Raw genomic sequence first — 18,326 nt, 5'->3', positions numbered from 1 at the left:
TTACATTCTAGGAAGTATATCTACAATCCACTTGAGATAGGACATATGTTACAAGTGGAAAGATTCATCTTACAATCTATGAGTTACATTTTTGGACCACCTAAGGCGGACAGTATTCGCAAAGTACCATATGGGTTACATATTTATAACAGAAATAGAATATGTTCTTGTAATATGAACTGGTGGTATTAACTCCCCCACCTCTAAATTGAAGCGTCCCGATTCAAAGGGGTATAGTACGTGAGGCTATAGACTATTTTATCAATTTAAACAGCACCATTTTAAAATCTTAATTTATATGTACAGTTTATTTAAATTTGACTCCTAGATACATTTTATATTATCTTTGACTTCTAAATAATTATTTTTTTGATTGAAGTCTTTTTAAATGTGACAACGTTTAGACAAAAATTTCTTTTTCTTGCATATTAATTTAAGATTTGATATTATCTTTATGTATTATACTGTTTCTGTTTTGTATTTTAATTGTATTTCCTAAATATTCTACTACTTGTCTTTTGTACTTGGGGTTCAATTTATTTCTTTCCCCATAAATTTTTTCATAAATAATATCTCCTTTCTGATAACTTTTCTGAAGCCTTTTCTTGTTATGTTGCTCTACCATTTTCTCTTCAGCATTTTGCAACACATTTTCCATATTATCGTGAGGCTCTTTATTAAATAAAATGTTGCAAGGTTGTTTACCTGTTACAGAATGAATTGTTTTATTATACTGTTGAACTGCTCTCATAATTGATTCAAAATTACTAATTAAGCTGTGTTCTTGGTTTAAACATCTGGAGATTTCAATCAGTGTTGAATGAACTCTTTCTATTTGGCCATTACTTGTACTGTGGCGTGGTGTACAATAATAAATTTGCACATTAATCCTTTCCATTAAAGACTTGAACTGTATCGTACTTAAGCCTGGTTCATTATCAATAACTATACTTTTAACATTTGGAAATGTTTGTAACAGTTCCAAAACTTTTTCTTCTAAGTTTGATTTGTCTTCTATATACATATTTTACGATTAGAAATTTGGAATATGAATCTATACATGTAAGAAATTTAAGCTTTTGTGCGAAAAAAATGTCTATATGGAGTTGTTCTCCCTCTTTTTTGGTATTGGTGCTTCCCCTATTGGAATTAGTTTCGGATGTCTTTCATATGTATTACTATTACATATGCTACAATTTTTTGCATACTGTTTAAATTGTTTTATCATTAAAGGCCAATAATATTGCTGCCTAATTTGTGGCAAATTTTCCCTTTAATTTCTATGCGCTCTATTATGTATTTGCTCGATTATCGATCCTTGATCTTCTTTATTGCATATATCATTAGGGAATAGTTTAGTATATAGAAATTTTATCGTAGGAAATGTCTCCTTCAAAATGTTTTTTATTGCATATAGCACTTCAGGTGTGCAAAATATTTCTGTAACTACTTTTGGATTCATATATTCTTTTAAAATACCAATTACATTTTCCGGTCTGTCATATTCAATTAAAAAACGTTTATTATTAAAAGAAAAAATAGTCTCTAAGACAATAATTCTTGCTCCATTATCGATTACTATCTGTTGCTTAAAATGATTCAAAGGTTTTTTTGTTTCATGAATTTGGTACTCATCGCTACTTTCTGCGGAATGTTGGGTTTCTATTAGTGAATCACTTGAGTCACTCGACTCACATGAACTAGTTAAATTGTTTAATACTTGTCTTGATAATGCGTCAGCAACTACATTTGTTGTTCCCGGTTTATAAATAATTTTTGGAGAAAACTCCTCAATAAAAGCTCGCCATCTTTTCATTTTAACATTTGGATTTTTTTCGGACATTGCAAATGCTAATGGTTGATGATCCGTATGAATTTCTAAATTTTTTACTGCATAAAGATAATGGCGTAATGTCTTTAATGCCCAAACTATGGCGAATAATTCTTTTTCGTTTGTTGCGTAATTTTGTTCGGTAGTGTTTAATGTCTTTGAAATAAATGTTATTGGCCTTCCTTCTTGGGATAAAACTGCACCTACAGCAACATTAGATGCGTCAGTAGTTAAAATTAATTTTTTCTCAAAGTTTGGTTGAGCTAATTCAACTTGTTCTTGTAACGCTCTTTTTAAGGTTTCACAAGCAACAATTCCTTCTTGATCAAGATTAATAATTGTTTTTTTGGACATATACTGCGATATTTTACCATTTTCTCCCTTTAAGTGTTTTGTTAGTGGTTTAGCTATTGTTGCATAATTTCCTATAAATTTTCTATAGTATCCCGTTAATCCTAAAAATCCTCTGAATTGTCGTAACGTCTTGGGATATGGGTAATTTTTTATTGTCTCTACTTTTTTGGGATCAGTTTTTATAACTTTATGGGATACAACGTATCCTAAAAATTCCACTTCGGTTTCTATAAATTTAGATTTTTCTATAGATATTTTCATATGGGCTTCTTCGAGGGTTTGTACTATATATTTCAAATGAGATATATGTTCCTTTAGAGTTTTTGAATATACTATTATGTCGTCAACATACACGTGACAAAATTTTCCTATAAATTCATGTAAAATATTATTCATTGCTCTCTGAAATATACTTGGAGCGTTTTTAAGTCCAAATGGCATTCTAAGGTATTCATATTTTCCGTTTTTTTACAGAAAATGCTGTTTTTTCTATATCGTTTTCTTCCATCAATATCTGATGAAATCCAGACTCTAAATCTATTGTGGAAAAGTATTTTGATTCTTCCAAATTAAAAAGTATCACCTCGGGATTAGGCATTGGGTACCTGTCGGTTATTGTTTTTTCATTAATTTTTTTAAAGTCGATGACCAGTCTTAATTTCGGACTACCATCTTCATTTATTCCTTTTTTTGGAACGACCCAAACAAGAGAATTATACGGTCTTTTACTATGTCGTATAATCCCTTTTGCGAGTAAACTTTCGATTTCCTTATTAACAAAATTATTTGCAGATATAGAATAGGGATATTGTTTGGACCATATAGGTTTGTCATTCTCAGTCCTAATTTCTGCTTTAATATCTGTTGTAAAAGTTAAATCCATGTTCACGTTTTGATGAGCTTTATTTATTATTTTAATAACATCCTCTCTTAGCAATGGAATGTTGATATCTTTCGTTTCATTATTATTATAGTTATACGTATCAGCAACTTCGTTAGAAATTTCAACATTATTTATTTTTAAAATGTTGTGAGCATTTGTTTCATTAATTTTTCTATCCTTAGTATCATTTTTGCTAATATTATTACTGACGGGTGCCTCAGGACTTTTTTGTCCCAAGGGGTTTAGTATAATTAAATCATTGAGAAAATTTATTTTCTCTGCTTTATTATTCCCATAAATCAATTTTCTATTCGGAATATCAATTGTCGCTCCGGTTTTATTTAGGAAATTAATTCCAATTAAAAGATCGCTCTCTAAATTGTTAATTTCATAGAAACGTTCCTGTATACCAAACAGATTGATATTATGAAAATGTTTTATTATGGTCGAACCATGAATGGTTCTAACCTTCTTCTTAATTACTAAAATGTTTTTATTATTATAAATTCCGGCCCGTATATATGAGAATTCTAAAGATTTGCCCAGTTTTTGTATCGGTTTTAATAACATACGGCAAATCAGAATTTACCCTTAAAAAAATGGTTCTCACCAATATTATTAGTTCGTTGAATTTTTGGTTGAGGTTGTGCGCTTATTTGTGCACTTTCAATTGAGCTTTTTGGTATGTTTGGTGGCTGATAATTGGTCTGCCAATTATACCTGTTACTCCTAACATGTGGTTGGTTTCTTTGCACATGACTGGGTTTATTTATTAATTGGATTGATTGATCCACTTTCATAGGTTCTGGGTGATTGGAATACATGTGGTATGAATTATTATTCATTTGGGGGTGCCTTAAGATATTCTGAAAATTCGAATATCTTCGGTTAGCTTGAGGCTTGTTTCGTGAACCAATTTCATGATTGTTATTAGTAAATTGCAAAGCAAATTGCGATCGTATTTGATTTGAATGAAGTTCTTGTTCTTTAGCAAGAGCATTTCGCAAATCGGTAGGTGTTAATGCAAATAGTATTTGGTTTAGAGGGTAATTTAAACAAGTTATAAAAGTTCTTAAAGCGGTTTCTCGATTCTTGATATTTAATTGTTTGGTAATATCTGAATTGGTGCCGTGCGTCATTATAGTTTTATTTATTAGTAATGTCAATTTCTGATTGACTTCATTATAATAATCAATTAAGGATGTCGATCCTTGTCTCATAACACTCATTTCTTGATCAATTACGTGAATTGGTCGTCTGTCGGCGTAGGCAAAATCTAATGTTGCAAATATTGCTCCTAAATTCAAAACTGTGCCATGATTAGTTAACATATCATTGGCATTACCTACAATCTTATTTCGGAGGATAGTTAGTGCTCCAAAATACCTTCTACTACCTTCAATATATAGGCTCATCGAATTCTTAGCAGCTTCTCTCCAGCTGACATAAGATTTACCGGAAAATTCTGGCAAAGACTTTATTATGTCTAAATTTTCGTCACATGTTATGGAATCGTTAATTCTTTGAGTTTCATACTCAGTTACGTGTGCCGCATCTGTTAAAGTTTTAATTCTATTACTCAACTCAGCTATCTCAGTTCTTAAGTTTGCGGTTTGTATAGCTATTAATCTAGCTATATCGTCTACAGTAAAATTATTCACTGCCATTTTGAAAAATTATAAAATTATCTTGTTCTCTTAAAAATTCTTTATTCCTATCGCCTCTTTTTTATAATCGTTATTTTTCGGGTTTGCCTTTTTTTATATACTATATGTATTTGTGAGTTTCATGAAGCAAGATATATAGTAATACTCACAGTAAACAATTTTTATACTTAATATTAGTGGGTTTATTTCCCATTTAATTAATAAATATAAGTCTTACTTACAACTAATTTTATGTTGCTGCTTCTACTGCTGCTGTTGTTACTATTGCTATTGCTGCTGTTGCTGCTGTTGCGGCTATTGTTGCCTTTGCTGCTGCTGTTGCTTTTTAAGTCGAATTTTGGCGGTTGGTTGTGAAATGGTCGTCGTTGGCGGCCGTGTGCGAGGTTTAAATGAAATAAGTTTTTTGGTGAAATTTCTGATTTACAGAAATTTTTTTTATTTATTTGTTTTTATGTGGATAGTTTATAGATCCACGTACTTTCTTCTATTTGTTTGAAATTTTCAAAAATTTTCACTTTCAGTTTGAGGTTTTTCAATTCAGATTTAAAAATCACTTTATTTGTCAAACTGTTGTAGTTTTTTGTTTCTCAATTTTATTTATTTTTTCAATTGTTGTAACGCGTACGTTAGCTTGTTTTTCGCTCGTAATCCGTATAGACGTGGCGCGTTCGATAGGCAGTTGGCACAAACACACACTCGAATTTTTTTCAATTGTGCCGCTGAGATTTTTTTCTTATGTCTCTTAGCGATCTTTATTTTGCCGTTAATTGCTTTGCGCGCTTCTAATTACCACCGTAGGCTTTGAGTAACACACTCTTACTTTTGTATTTCTTTTCTCGCGACTTCGCGATACTTGTTTGCGTTTTTTTGTTGTTGTTTTTTTTTTGTTTTTGGTCCAACAGGAGTTTACGTGCCTCCTGGCAGGATCGCCAATTAATAACGGGCAACTGTCCGTGGTCAATTGCCTGTGGTCAACTGCCTGTGGGCAACTGCCTCGTTTTCTTTATTACATTTTCTTAAATACAATATTTCGCTTAAGCCTAGATACAAATATTAATCTTACATTCTAGGAAGTATATCTACAATCCACTTGAGATAGGACATATGTAGGACATATGTTACAAGTGGAAAGATTCATCTTAAAATCTATGAGTTACATTTTTGGACCACCTAAGGCGGACAGTATTAGCAAAGTACCATATGGGTTACATATTTATAACAGAAATAGAATATGTTCATGTAATATGAACTGGTGGTATTAACTTGCATAGGATTCAACCACAAAATAACCGTACCACTGGGTCTGCTAGGATACCGGTGTGACGTCTCATTTGCATACACTATAAAATTTGAAGGCCGCCATGCGTGTAGTTAAAATTCGACAAAGGTGACCGAAATTGTAGCCACATATTTAGAAAGCGAAAGTAAGTTATTGTGAATTGGGGCACTGGTGAGTTAATTTTAAAAATGCGGCTTTTCAGGCGGGAAGCATTTAGCACCATTCCAGTATTGTGTCAATTCGTAATAACTACGTACATATACTTTGCTGCAGCAATGGCGCGCTAACTAACCTTAGAGCAGAGCCGCTCAAAATTTTTCATGCCTATACTCGGAGTATAGGCAAGCAAATGCAGTCGAAGCATGTACGCTACGACGCTAATTCTGCCAGCGTCAAAAATACACTCGAAATACAGGAATTCAGTTTCGAATAAACATATAGAGGACATAATGAGAATCAAAACTTACGATCTTGAAGTCGATATGGAAAAAATCATGGAAAGTTAAAAAAATTAACTTAAAATTATTGTTGTTCTTAATTGCTTTTTTAATCAAAAACCATAATTATTTATTTTTTTCTAAATTTTTAATAACAAAATAACCAAATAGCACGATTTCACTCAGTGTACTAAGCAAGCGCGCGCACTCAATCATACGCTAGCAGATATCAAATGTGTGATTGTATGCGTTGGTAAATAAATTGCGCATTACTTTGAGCGGCTCTGCCTTAGAGTACATACCTATGTACGTGCTTGCTGGTTGTTAGCAAGTAGTAACTACATTCGTAATCAGTGCATGTTGCATTCAACCAACATACATTTTGAGCAGTGCCAACCAGTTTTTGTACACTTTAATATATAAATATACTAGCTGACCCGGCGAACTTCGCCCCGCCCAATTTTTATTTTTTTTTGGAAGTCATAGACTCGTATAACTTTACCACAAATAATATAAACTTCAAACAACGCATTTTCATTTAATGTTTTTAATGTTTGTAGCGCCATCTACTGTAACATACCGCACTTACTCAATACTGCTGTTAGCGCCACCAACTGGCGGATAGCTCTTTGCTAATAATAAACAAATAATTTGCAATAAATAAATAATGCGACTATAAGGAGAGTTATAAACTATCCTATCTTTCAAGTTGGACCAAACTGCACAGAGTGTTAAAAATTTCATTAAAATCGGTTCAGTAGTTTAGGAGTCCATCGCAAACAAACAACGTGACACGTGATTTTTATATATTAAGATTAACAAAAAATATAAAATTCGCGTTTGATTTACTCAATATTATAACTCACGTTGGTATCACTGTCAGTGCATAGTGACATCTGTAATAAGTGGTACATCAAAGTGTGGACTGACAACATTTGATTTCTGCTCCTCGATAATGCACCGTCGCATCCTGCATTGATTCTTCGTGAGTTTTTACTCAAATTTTCAACCAGTATCGTGTCACTATCACCGTATTTCCCTGTGGCCCCTATGACTGGGAAACCCGTTTTGAGTCAACTTAGGCTATTTAACATAAATCGCTAGATGCATTGAAGGCTATTTCGAAAATTGATTTTAACAACTGTTTCGGGATTTGAAAATACTTGTGACAAGTGTGTTGGGAACAAGAAGATAACTTTGAGAATTTGAGTTTTATATAAAAACTAGCAGACCCCGCAGGCGTTGACTTGCGTGAAATTATGTGTTTTGAAATGAAAAAAAAATTTATGTACTATATTCTGTGATTAAATCATTTATTTGCGATTTTTCTAGATTTTTTCAATGTATTCAATTTTCCTGTAAAGGTTTTAACTGAAATGGCAAATGGTTGGAACTCAAAGGTATTCGTAGAATCAAGCATTCGGCGCCCTTGTATTCGATGGCTGTATCACAATCAGTCGGGTTCCATTACACTGTTTTGGGCGCATGAAGATTGGGAAACATAATAACGACAGATCCGATTTTGAGACGCAAATGATGCGGCGGCATACCAAGCCTCTCCAAAGGATTTAGAAATTCCACTGGATAATTCACGGCTTCGTCTTCATTGTCAATTGATCGGAGTTTGCCCATTTCCAATTCATAACGAATACAATGTAGAAGTGTAGCTTTTGTTCGTATCCCATAATTGACGCAGATTTGAAGGCTGATATGTTGAAATGATCATCGCGAAATGTGTGCGACCTTCATGCGAAGTAGCTATCGCATCGTCCATCATTTACCAGATTCCAGCAATTGTAATTGCTGCATGCTTCTCAAAAGCTGCACACACCCTACCATTCATAGTACGCAATGAATCAAATGAAGTTGAACCGCGTACATTAATCAATAGCAACCGAATGGAGAAGCAATCATCGTTTTTCGGGTGGATTGTGTAAATTGATTCTAATGCATTAGTTGAGAACACACCTGAATGTCCATCTACTGGTTGGGCTTGTTTTCTATGTAAACATTTCTTTGACGATGCATTCCATTTATAATATCAAGGCATTTGCGAAAAGAGCAATTTCCTCGCAAACGGTTCACTGACGCAAGTCGAGAAAATACTCGCCAATGTCAATTTTGTTGTTGGCGGTGTTTCCGCTAGCTGTACTGTATTCTCTGGGTTTAAATATACACTTTGGCCTTCTGTTCATTTATCGACCCATTTGATAATATCTCGTTTTTTTTTTGACGTACTTGCAAACGTATTTGATCGATTTCACCAAACAGCAATACTCAACTTTGGTGGATATGAAGTGGGATTGTGGCGTCCGCAAGGTCCATGAACCATTTTGATTTTCATCACTTTATATAATACTGGATCTTTCGCTGCATCAGGAATTTCCGCAGAAATGATTTCTGCAATTTGATCTGGTTTAGTCACCATCCACCATCCAAAGAAGAAAGAGTAATCTCTTTTGCCACTCAACAGAGTACATATAGCATCTAACAGCACCACATACAAGTATATATATATGTTGCTTCAAGATAAAGTCCATTAAACATCGTATCTGTTGTTTAAATGTTGTTGAACGTGCTGTAATATCGTGATGATCGCTTGATAATTCACAGCGATCCATAATTCCATACGTATGTCATCGCATCCTGGGAGTACTCATGTACATAGTTCATGTGTCTTGGGTTGCCATTCGTCGGAGGAGTTTTTTATATATTAGATATATACAAACTTCAAATACTTCAGCGCAGATTATCAGTAAACAGTGACGAAGGGAGGTGAAGGGGCATCGAAAGCGATACCCGGATCTGTCCCGAGGGGGGCTGCTGCGTGTAGAGGCCTGTAGGGTTATTTGTAATTTTATTTAGCTGGGAGGCCTCTTAGACAACGACTACATAAGCTCTCGACTTTCAACAACAACTTGTGAACATAAACTATTACGAGTATGAATTAAAAGATTGCTCAAACTCGGTTCTATATTTCTCTCCGCGTAGTATAGTATATATACATATATAGTAAAAATGAAAATCATGTCAATCGGTCGCTCCGTTTCATAACGGGGCATCTCGACAGGATAGAATTTATAGAATACTAACTGTCAAACGTATTGTTATTTATTGCCATTGCCAAATCTGTATGTAGGCATTTGCCATCATAATATAATCATTTGCGCAAATGTGTAGGGTAGGTAGGTTCGAGATAATGTAGCGCATGCTTTGAGCTCTTGAAAAATTTATTTTATATATTTATATTATTTAGCGCACGTTTTGAGCTTTTGAACTCCTTAAATCTTTTATGTGGAAAATAAAAAAAGGATCTTTATCCTTTCTTACAAATGTATTTCTGGGAAAAATAAAAAAAAGGATAAAGATCCATTTTTTTACAAATGTATTTCTCGGAAAAATAAGAATTCATATTTTTGGACTACTATATAATAATTGTGCTTAAGCATTCCTATATAAACAATGTAATATTTATTTCATATTCATTTGTGGTTTTGCGCGCAATAGATGAGCATTACTTACGCCTCCTTTATACTACACGCGAAGTTAAACGTATTTCCCAAAGCAAAACAATGCCGGAAGTAAAAAAGAAGAGACGGCAATACTGTGCGGAATACATTTGTTTAAATGAGTTAAACCTCCCCCCTCACTCAACCTGGAAAAAACAGGCGCACTCTAATACGACCGCGCAATTCACCACAGCTGATGACACTTCAACGCAACTCACCACACCTGTGCTCTTACCCACTAAACAAAAGGGATAGACAACAGGAAAGGAAACACATTCGAAATACACACATTCGCTGACACACTGCGCCCCGTCGTCATCACCCGACCCAATTCGTCGCTAACTATCCTCATAGCAACACTTTCGTTCAAAACCTCATCAATTGGTTCTACACAATTTGGTCGTTAACAGGCACACTGCCGCGTCGACACCCACGTTACTCAACATCTATCGACACCGATCCTGTACGCTTCGGAAATACAATTAACTTCTCAGCGGTCCTCTGTGATATGGTCGTCACTACTTTGTTCAATCACTTCTTTTGATTTCATGAAAAAAGCATAAAAAATAAAGTTAATTCTGAAAGTGTTTACTATTTGATCACCAAATAATGTGTTTCATTTTGCATAGTTAATGATTTAATAAAAACTAAAAAAATTAAGTGCTGGATGTTTCCCACTAAATTGGGCATCCAAGTATTCATGGTCCTTCGAGCCTTACAGAAAGGCACTAGTGGAAAAACATAAACCACAATAAAGATATAAACATATTAATATATACTTACTTGTGCGGTGAACAAAAAACAAAAAAAAAAAAAAGTGCAGTGACCCAACCAGAACGAAGATCAAAATATATTTATTATAAGTATATACATAGACAAAAGAGATAGAGATAGACGAAAAGTGCAGTGTCACAACAAAAAAGATAACAAAATAAACAAGCAGAACAATAGTGCGTTTATATATGTATATACACATATGTACATACATATATCATAACAAATTAAAAAGTACCGAAAATATGGACAAAACTAACTAAAAACATTAATACATATTAGAAGTGTGTGCCAACAAAACTAAAACTATATAAAAGACAGTCGAGATAAACTTAAAAAAAATCCATAAACCGCGCGTGAAATCGCGAATCTAAAGCTCTAGTTATGCATGCTTGACTCAACTCAGCTTCGAAAAAGGTGACTTGTGAAACGTAACTGCTATTATACTAAACACAGCGCGTAGAAATCAGCTGTTTTTGAATGTTGAGAGAGCACACAAACGTGACATTTTACTTGATATGTGAAGCTTGTGAAAATTTAATCAATATTAAAACAAATTGTTTTGTTGAATATATTAACTTTAATAATGGATAGTGATTTATTCCATGAACTATTATATTTAAATATTCTTCGCCTTCAAAGAAGAAAAGTATTAAGAAGACGTAAACGCCGCTGGTCCGTTCATCCAGCAAATCGGGATAGAAACCCAAATGGTTTCTTCTGGAAGAACTTTTTAAAATTAAAAGAAGACGACCAAAAACTATTTGCTTTAACACGGATGAATCGGCCAGTATACAACCTTCTTTTAAATATTATTAGTCCGTTTTTAAAAAAACCAAAACAACAAATTGGCGTCGAGGAGCGAGTGGTTATAACTTTAATGTAAGTAAAATCCTTGAAGTACATATATTCATTTAATTGTATTCTCATTTATTTTTTAGGTACCTCGCTTATGGAACACCTTTTGAGATCATAGCCTCGATGCATAAATTAGGGAAAACAACAGTGCGGAATATCGTACTTGAAACGTGTGAAATATTTTGGTTACACCTGTGCCCGATATACCTTAGCGAGCCAACTACCGCACAATATAAAGACATTGCTGCAGATTTTTTAAAACTGTGGAATATACCCAACTGCGTCGGAGCAATTGACGGGAAGCATATAGCTATTATTCGTCCACAAAATTCAGGCTCGTTATTTTATAACTATAAAAAGTTTTATAGTATAGTTTTAATGGCATCCTGCGACGCTCGGTATACGTTCACCTCTGCCAGCATTGGTAGCTATGGCGGACAAAGTGACGGAGGTATTTTAAAAGATTTGCAATATTTCAATATTTACTTATTTTTATTTTATTTCAAGGTGTCTTTCAGCAAACTAAATTTGGTCAAGCACTCTTGGAAAACAAATTGCCACTACCACCAAGAGCTCCATTATGGAATGGATCCTCAACAGATTTTCCACATTTTTTTGTGGCCGACGCAGCGTTCCCATTGAAGGAAAACTTAATGCGACCTTACCCCGGTGCACAGCTGCCACGAAACAAAGCTATTTTCAATTACCGGTTATCCCGAGCTCGTAGAGTAATCGAAAATAGCTTTGGTATTTTAACTGCTCGATGGCGTGTTCTACGAAAGGTAATAGACTTTAGCCCAAAGAACTGCGAAACAATTGTGTTAACCTGTCTGGTTCTTCACAATTTTGTAATGTTGAATGACCATGATCGTTGGTATTGTCCAGATACATTTGTAGACACAGACACCGCAGACCATGGAATATTGGAGGGAGAATGGCGTGAAGATTTAGAGAGTGTTGGAGGTGCATTACATTCAATAAGTACAACTCGACGCAATGCATCTAGTTTCGCATTCCGTCTAAGGGATTTTTTGGCAGATTATTTTATAAATCAGGGAGCGGTTTCATTTCAAGAAGATCGTATTTAGTGTATAGCAATGTTTGTGTATTTTATGCATTTGAAATATATACATATTTTTATGTATAAAATTGTAATCTAAATATCTTTATACTATACTTTTTGTTACGTTAACTTTTTTGTGATATTTTATTAAACCATGGATATATCTATAAATATTGTTTTATTTACTGAAAAAGATGGTAATTATCTGTATTAGGAAGATTACACAGGCATATGGCAATATGGACACAATAAATAAAAGACATACAAAATTAAAGAGTTATAAAAACAAATTATTTTATTTTTTCAAAAACATTCTTAAAACCCTTTTGAACATTCTTAAAACTATTTTTGAAAAATGAGATACATTGTTGTTTCTTATGTCTAGGTAACAAGCGTTTTAAACATTTTAAAACTATTTTTGAAAAATGAGATACATTGTTGTTTCTTATGTCTAGGTAACAAGCGTTTTAAACATTTTAAAACTATTTTTGAAAAATGAGATACATTGTTGTTTCTTATGTCTAGGTAACAAGCGTTTTAAACATTTTAAAACTATTTTTGAAAAATGAGATACATTGTTGTTTCCTATGTCTAGGCAACAAGCGTTTTAAACATTTTTACATATTAATTCAATATCTGTATAAAACAACAAACAAATGATTTAAAAATAAAAAAAAAAAATTATTCGGGTTCCGATTTAATAGCAAATAACGAATTTGTTAAAACTTGTATTGCTTTCATTTGCTTTACCTCGCTCATACCGTTCATGATAGAGGTCAACATAACACCAAACGACCTCACCGCCTCGCTGCAATTGCTCCTCTCTGCACACATGCTTTTGTATAGCTCGCACGCTTCTTTGAAACAGCTGTCGTCATCGCTGTTTGTTTTTTTGACTCTTTTCCGGATCGGAGTTGAAGACGAAAACTCCGAAGGTGACGATAAAATAGTCGGAGAACTTTCAAAAGTAAATGGCTCAAACAGCTCCTGCGAATATATATCTTCTAAAATGTTTGTGGTGCAGCGATTTCTGTAAAAGGGAAATAAATATTTAATACGTATAAAATATTAAAAAGATTAACTTACGGTCTGGGCTGTATATATAGTTTTAAAAAGCTCATATTATCGAACAATGGCCAGGTTTCGGTGTTACTCGCCCCACTTCCTGATGGTGACTCCATTTTCCTTACTTCCCTACTGAATCTCTCCCTTAGAGTCAGCCACCTCTTCGAACATTGCTCATCTGTAAAATAAACCCAACATAAACTATTAAATTCTACCTATATATATACATATATACAAAATATATTAAAATCTAATAAATAATAACAATTACTTACCAGTAGCACCTAGCTCCTTTGCCACGCTTACCCACGCAGCCTTCTTTTTGCTCGGCACCCGGTAGCCTACGCAGGCCTTGTTATATAAAATTTCACGCGCACGCACTTCTTCTATTAGTTTTTCGTCATTCATTGTGATTTTTTTGATTTATTTCTGGCAAATTAAATTTAGATTAAAATGAAATGATGAAAATGATGTGAATCGTTCAATTTGAAAAAGCGAGGGAAAGAACCGAGCTGACACTCTCTGAAATGTCAAAATAAAGGGAGAGAGCAAAGATGCCACTCTCTGAAATGTCAACGTAACTTGAAATTCTAAATTCAACAGACTTTCAAGTCAAGTCAAGCGTTCGGTAATCAAATACATGCAAGGCTCATTAAACAGATCTTTTATGTGACAGTTCTCAAGTCTGGCTAGGTCAAGTCAAGCATGCATAATTGGAGCTTAAGAATACATACATACAAAAAAACACTGGATGCGAAACCCAGCAGTACAACATACATATGTACATACATACGAACAAACTAAACGCGCGCGAAACCAAACTTAAAATATGAACTAACAAATTGAGCGGGCGCGAACAACAACATAAAACAACATAAAATAAACAAAACAACGCTAAACGAAAGACAACCAACTGGAAGCGAAGGAGAAGGAGTTGACATCAGCGGCCCGAATAAACGCAGACAAAAATACGCACAAACAACATTACAAAGCATACCAGATGGAAACGGATTGGAGAGGAGTACAGGAAATTTGTTAAATGCACATAAATACGTATATACAGCAATTACTTGCAAAAAATTTCTGGCAAACCCTTTCTGCTTAATAAAGCAGTAAGCGGGATTGTATATAATAAGTAAGTAAGTAAGCAAAAATCGCAAGTCCTACCTAAAGTAAAAGACAAAAACACAAACAAAATAATTATAACATACATACATGCGTGTATGCATATAAGTATATTTAGTGGAAACATTTATTATATATTTATTTCATTATATATACTTATGTACATACGCATAATTGCCAAGCGCAAAATATATATGTATACATATGTACATACATACATACATATATCTATAATACATATTAGACGAGGGTTCTAATTGTAAAAGTGCATATTTATTTACATATGAACATATGTACATAAGAGAAAATATCTTTGTCACATACCTCTCTCTCTCAAAAGAAAAAAAAACCAAAGGTTCAACAAAGCATACACAACTTGTAAGAACTATATAAAATATATATTAACACATAAACATTAGTACATGTTCAAAGTCCATATTTGCAATTATCCGGCAATACCTCTTGTTCTTTGGCAAACAAAAACAAGCAGGATTGTGGACAAAAAGCTAATTGATCTCTCTAACGAGCTCTCAATTGCTTACGAACAAAGCATAACAAACAATTCGTGCATACTTATGTACCAAGCATATTGATCTCTTCCACGAGCTCTCAATTGCACAAAACATAAGCAACTTCATAAGCACATACAAACATACACATAAGTCCAAGTATTAGGGTGTATCTATATACAAAATATTCGGACACAAAATATTTTAATTAATAAAAAGTACGGTTTTTAATAGCAATTAACAATTCAAAATAAAACATAAATAAAACTAATACTACTGCAAATAAATACAAAACTATATTGATAAAATATACGTTTGTACCGATATAATCTGAAAAAAACTCTTATTTATTTAAAAAAGAGTATACAATTTATTACACTTTTCGCACCTATTAAATACTACAAATCAGTTTACACTGAGAAAAATTTAGTTCATTTTGACAAATATTTTAATATATAATATAACAAAAATGGTTAATAACAAAAATCAAAGTACACCTGGAGCTACACGCTCAAAACAGGCTATTAAATTCATTTCCGAAAGTGACAGTTTAACAAGATACTGCACTAGATTTGCCGCTTCACCGATTCACGAAAACTCGGAATCGTTATTAGAAGTAAAAGGCCAAAATCTTAAAAATTTTTGGACTCGCCTCCAATCGGCTCATGACGCCATTGTAGAATCTGACGATTCAGATCTACCTCAAAATTTTAAATCATCGGCTTACGATGTTTACGAAAACTGCTTGGACCAATATGAAGAAACGAAAGCTATGATCTCCGATCAATTAAAGCTCATTAAAGCAATTACACCTACTCCCCACAGTAGAGTAGAGCTGCCACAAATAGACAATCAAGAGGCAAGTTCAGGCATCCAACTCGAGGTGCCTGCATGTGATACAGAAACCTTTTACGGAGGTTATGAAGAATGGCCGTCCTTCCGGGACATGTTCACAGCCGTTTACATCAACCATCCACAACTATCAAAGGCACAAAAACTGTATCACCTCCGATACAAAACAAAAGGTCAAGCAGGCGAAATAGTAAAACAGTTCGCTCTTAATGACGATAATTTCAATTTGGCTTGGGAAGCTCTAAAAGCTAGATACGAAAATGAAAGAATACTGGTCGATAAACAAGTAACGACACTACTAAACTTGCCTAAAATCAAGAAAGGAACAAGTGAAGAATTTGTAACACTACAATCCACTGTTTCTAATTGTTTGTCGACTCTGTCGACACAAAATATTCCCACAGACAGCTGGGACCCAATTCTGGTAAACATTTGCACCGCCGCATTACCAGACAAGTCGTTACTTCTATGGGAGCAATCGCTCTCATCTCGAAAAAAGTGCCCAACGTGGCAACAAATGAAAGATTTTCTCACCACCCAATATGAAATTGCGGAAAGGTTAGAAGAAAACATAATAAAAACTAAGAAAATTAAACACGACCAAAATAGAAGCTTAAATAGACCCCAAGCTAGAAGCAAAAACAACTCACACATAATTTTTAACAAAATACAATCGTTCACATCCGAACAACGAATACATACGTCGTGCGAACTATGCACAAGAGGGCATAAGCTTAAAACTTGCGAGAAGTTTAAGAAATTAAATATAAATGAAAGGAACAACTTTGTCAGATCAAGAAGACTCTGTACAAACTGCTTGTCCTATACACACAATCTTAAAAATTGCAAAAGCAAATATAATTGCTTATATTGTCACAAAAGACACAATTCAATGCTTCATTACGGCAGATATCCCATCTCACCCCAAAGAAGCGCTTATTCACAAAGAACCACGGGTATAATTGCAAAAGCAAATCCCGAAAACCAAAACTCGAAAAATTGCCAACAGACACCATGTTGCTCAAAGGCACAAAAAGTTCAAACGCTGCACAGCGAAACACAAAGTGGACTAGTTACAGAATTAGTTACCACCACACCAATTCAAGCACAAAAAGTTCAAACGCTGCACAGCGAAACACAAAGTGGACTAGTTACAGAACTAGTTACCACCACACCAACTCAAGTTGAGAAAAAATCAAACAAATGCCTTAATTCACAATTAAGGAAATTTCACGAGATAGGGAAACTTCCCCAAATACTAAACAAAACCAAAGAAGATCGGTATTGTGTGCACTTCTCTAAAGCCACAACTACTCGATCAAATAATGGCCGGTACATCGTACGACAACCACTAGAGCCACAATTTTCCAATACCCCACATAAGGGTAGAAAAAACAAGGTCAGATTCTCTCTGACAACCCCATATAAAAAGACAAATAAATGTTCGTAACTTTTCGACCCCGCAGGATGGCTTTCGCCAATAATGATAAAAAATCCTGCTTAAAAACTCTGAAGCTATGTTGTGCGGTACTAAACGTCAAATTAGTGCGTACGCACTTAAACATAAAATATAACAAAAATGTCTCAATAAGTCCAACAAAAAACTTTTCATACAATATTGCCCCAAAGAGGCTTAAATTTTCAAATAAGGGATCATCACACTCCCAATGCGATACAGTGACGTACCTACACTTACAAAAGGATAAAGGTCGCTCTTATCGTATCTATCCAAGCGCTTCTCATATCGGTGGGTTAGGGAAATCAGCTATACAAAGCATTAAACACTTATGAAGAATTCTGTACTGCATGAATTGAAGCCGTTCGCAATTCACGGCCACTCTCTCGCAAGATCCATCTATTGTCACAGCCCTAACTCCAGGGCTAAGGAGTACCCATTCTGGCCATATCTGAGCCAGGCGTGGAGTTACTATCCTTCATTAGCCGATCATAAATTAAATATCATAAAAAAATGCAACAATTGCCAAGAACACAGAAAAGCCAAATAATAAATAACCCGCAAAATAAAGTTGCTCCTCTTAAGCATCTATTTGCATGTTAAAATTCAAAGATGTACATACATGTACATTCAAATACGTAAATATGACAATATTACAACGCCA

General features: G+C 34.1%; 2 protein-coding genes across 6 annotated transcripts; one reads left to right on the top strand and one right to left on the bottom strand.

Annotated features, from left to right (window-relative positions):
• Nucleotides 1-11,084: 11,084 nt before the first annotated feature.
• On the top strand, nt 11,085-12,816 carry LOC125776573 (uncharacterized). Of its 2 annotated transcripts, XM_049449509.1 has the most exons (4): nt 11,085-11,616; nt 11,676-12,043; nt 12,100-12,374; nt 12,478-12,615. In XM_049449509.1, exons 1-4 carry the CDS (start codon nt 11,321-11,323, stop codon nt 12,487-12,489), a joined length of 951 nt encoding a protein of 316 aa, XP_049305466.1. In that variant the 5' UTR covers nt 11,085-11,320; the 3' UTR covers nt 12,490-12,615. The 2 variants fall into 2 exon arrangements, with proteins under 2 accessions (XP_049305466.1, XP_049305465.1); XM_049449508.1 differs by having other exon boundaries at nt 11,086-11,616; nt 12,100-12,816.
• Nucleotides 12,817-12,963: 147 nt separating this feature from the next.
• On the bottom strand, nt 12,964-14,234 carry LOC125776574 (transcription factor Adf-1-like). Of its 4 annotated transcripts, none has more exons than XM_049449511.1 (4): nt 13,996-14,234; nt 13,742-13,898; nt 13,668-13,685; nt 12,964-13,083 (listed from the first exon to the last, which is right to left on the bottom strand). In XM_049449511.1, exons 1-4 carry the CDS (start codon nt 14,126-14,128, stop codon nt 13,068-13,070), a joined length of 324 nt encoding a protein of 107 aa, XP_049305468.1. In that variant the 5' UTR covers nt 14,129-14,234; the 3' UTR covers nt 12,964-13,067. The 4 variants fall into 4 exon arrangements, with proteins under 4 accessions (XP_049305468.1, XP_049305470.1, XP_049305469.1 ...); XM_049449513.1 differs by having other exon boundaries at nt 13,062-13,153; XM_049449512.1 differs by lacking the exon at nt 12,964-13,083 and adding an exon at nt 13,126-13,223.
• Between the last annotated feature and the right edge of the window lie 4,092 nt (nt 14,235-18,326).

This window comes from Bactrocera dorsalis, chromosome 2 (assembly GCF_023373825.1).
Source record: "Bactrocera dorsalis isolate Fly_Bdor chromosome 2, ASM2337382v1, whole genome shotgun sequence".
In the NCBI taxonomy this organism is placed as follows: domain Eukaryota; kingdom Metazoa; phylum Arthropoda; class Insecta; order Diptera; family Tephritidae; genus Bactrocera; species Bactrocera dorsalis.
The sequence above is the reverse complement of the archived record's forward strand: the minus strand, read 5'-3'. Positions and strand labels throughout refer to the sequence as shown.

Coding starts and splice junctions, on each gene's coding strand:
- LOC125776573 (XM_049449508.1), top strand. CDS start 11,321: ATGGATAGTGATTTATTCCATGAACTATTATATTTAAATATTCTTCGC. Junction 11,617..11,675: donor CGAGTGGTTATAACTTTAAT/GTAAGTAAAATC, acceptor TTTATTTTTTAG/GTACCTCGCTTATGGAACAC. Junction 12,044..12,099: donor TGGCGGACAAAGTGACGGAG/GTATTTTAAAAG, acceptor TTTTATTTCAAG/GTGTCTTTCAGCAAACTAAA.
- LOC125776574 (XM_049449510.1), bottom strand. CDS start 14,128: ATGAATGACGAAAAACTAATAGAAGAAGTGCGTGCGCGTGAAATTTTA. Junction 13,899..13,995: donor AAAGGAGCTAGGTGCTACTG/GTAAGTAATTGT, acceptor TTTATTTTACAG/ATGAGCAATGTTCGAAGAGG. Junction 13,686..13,741: donor CTATATATACAGCCCAGACC/GTAAGTTAATCT, acceptor TCCCTTTTACAG/AAATCGCTGCACCACAAACA.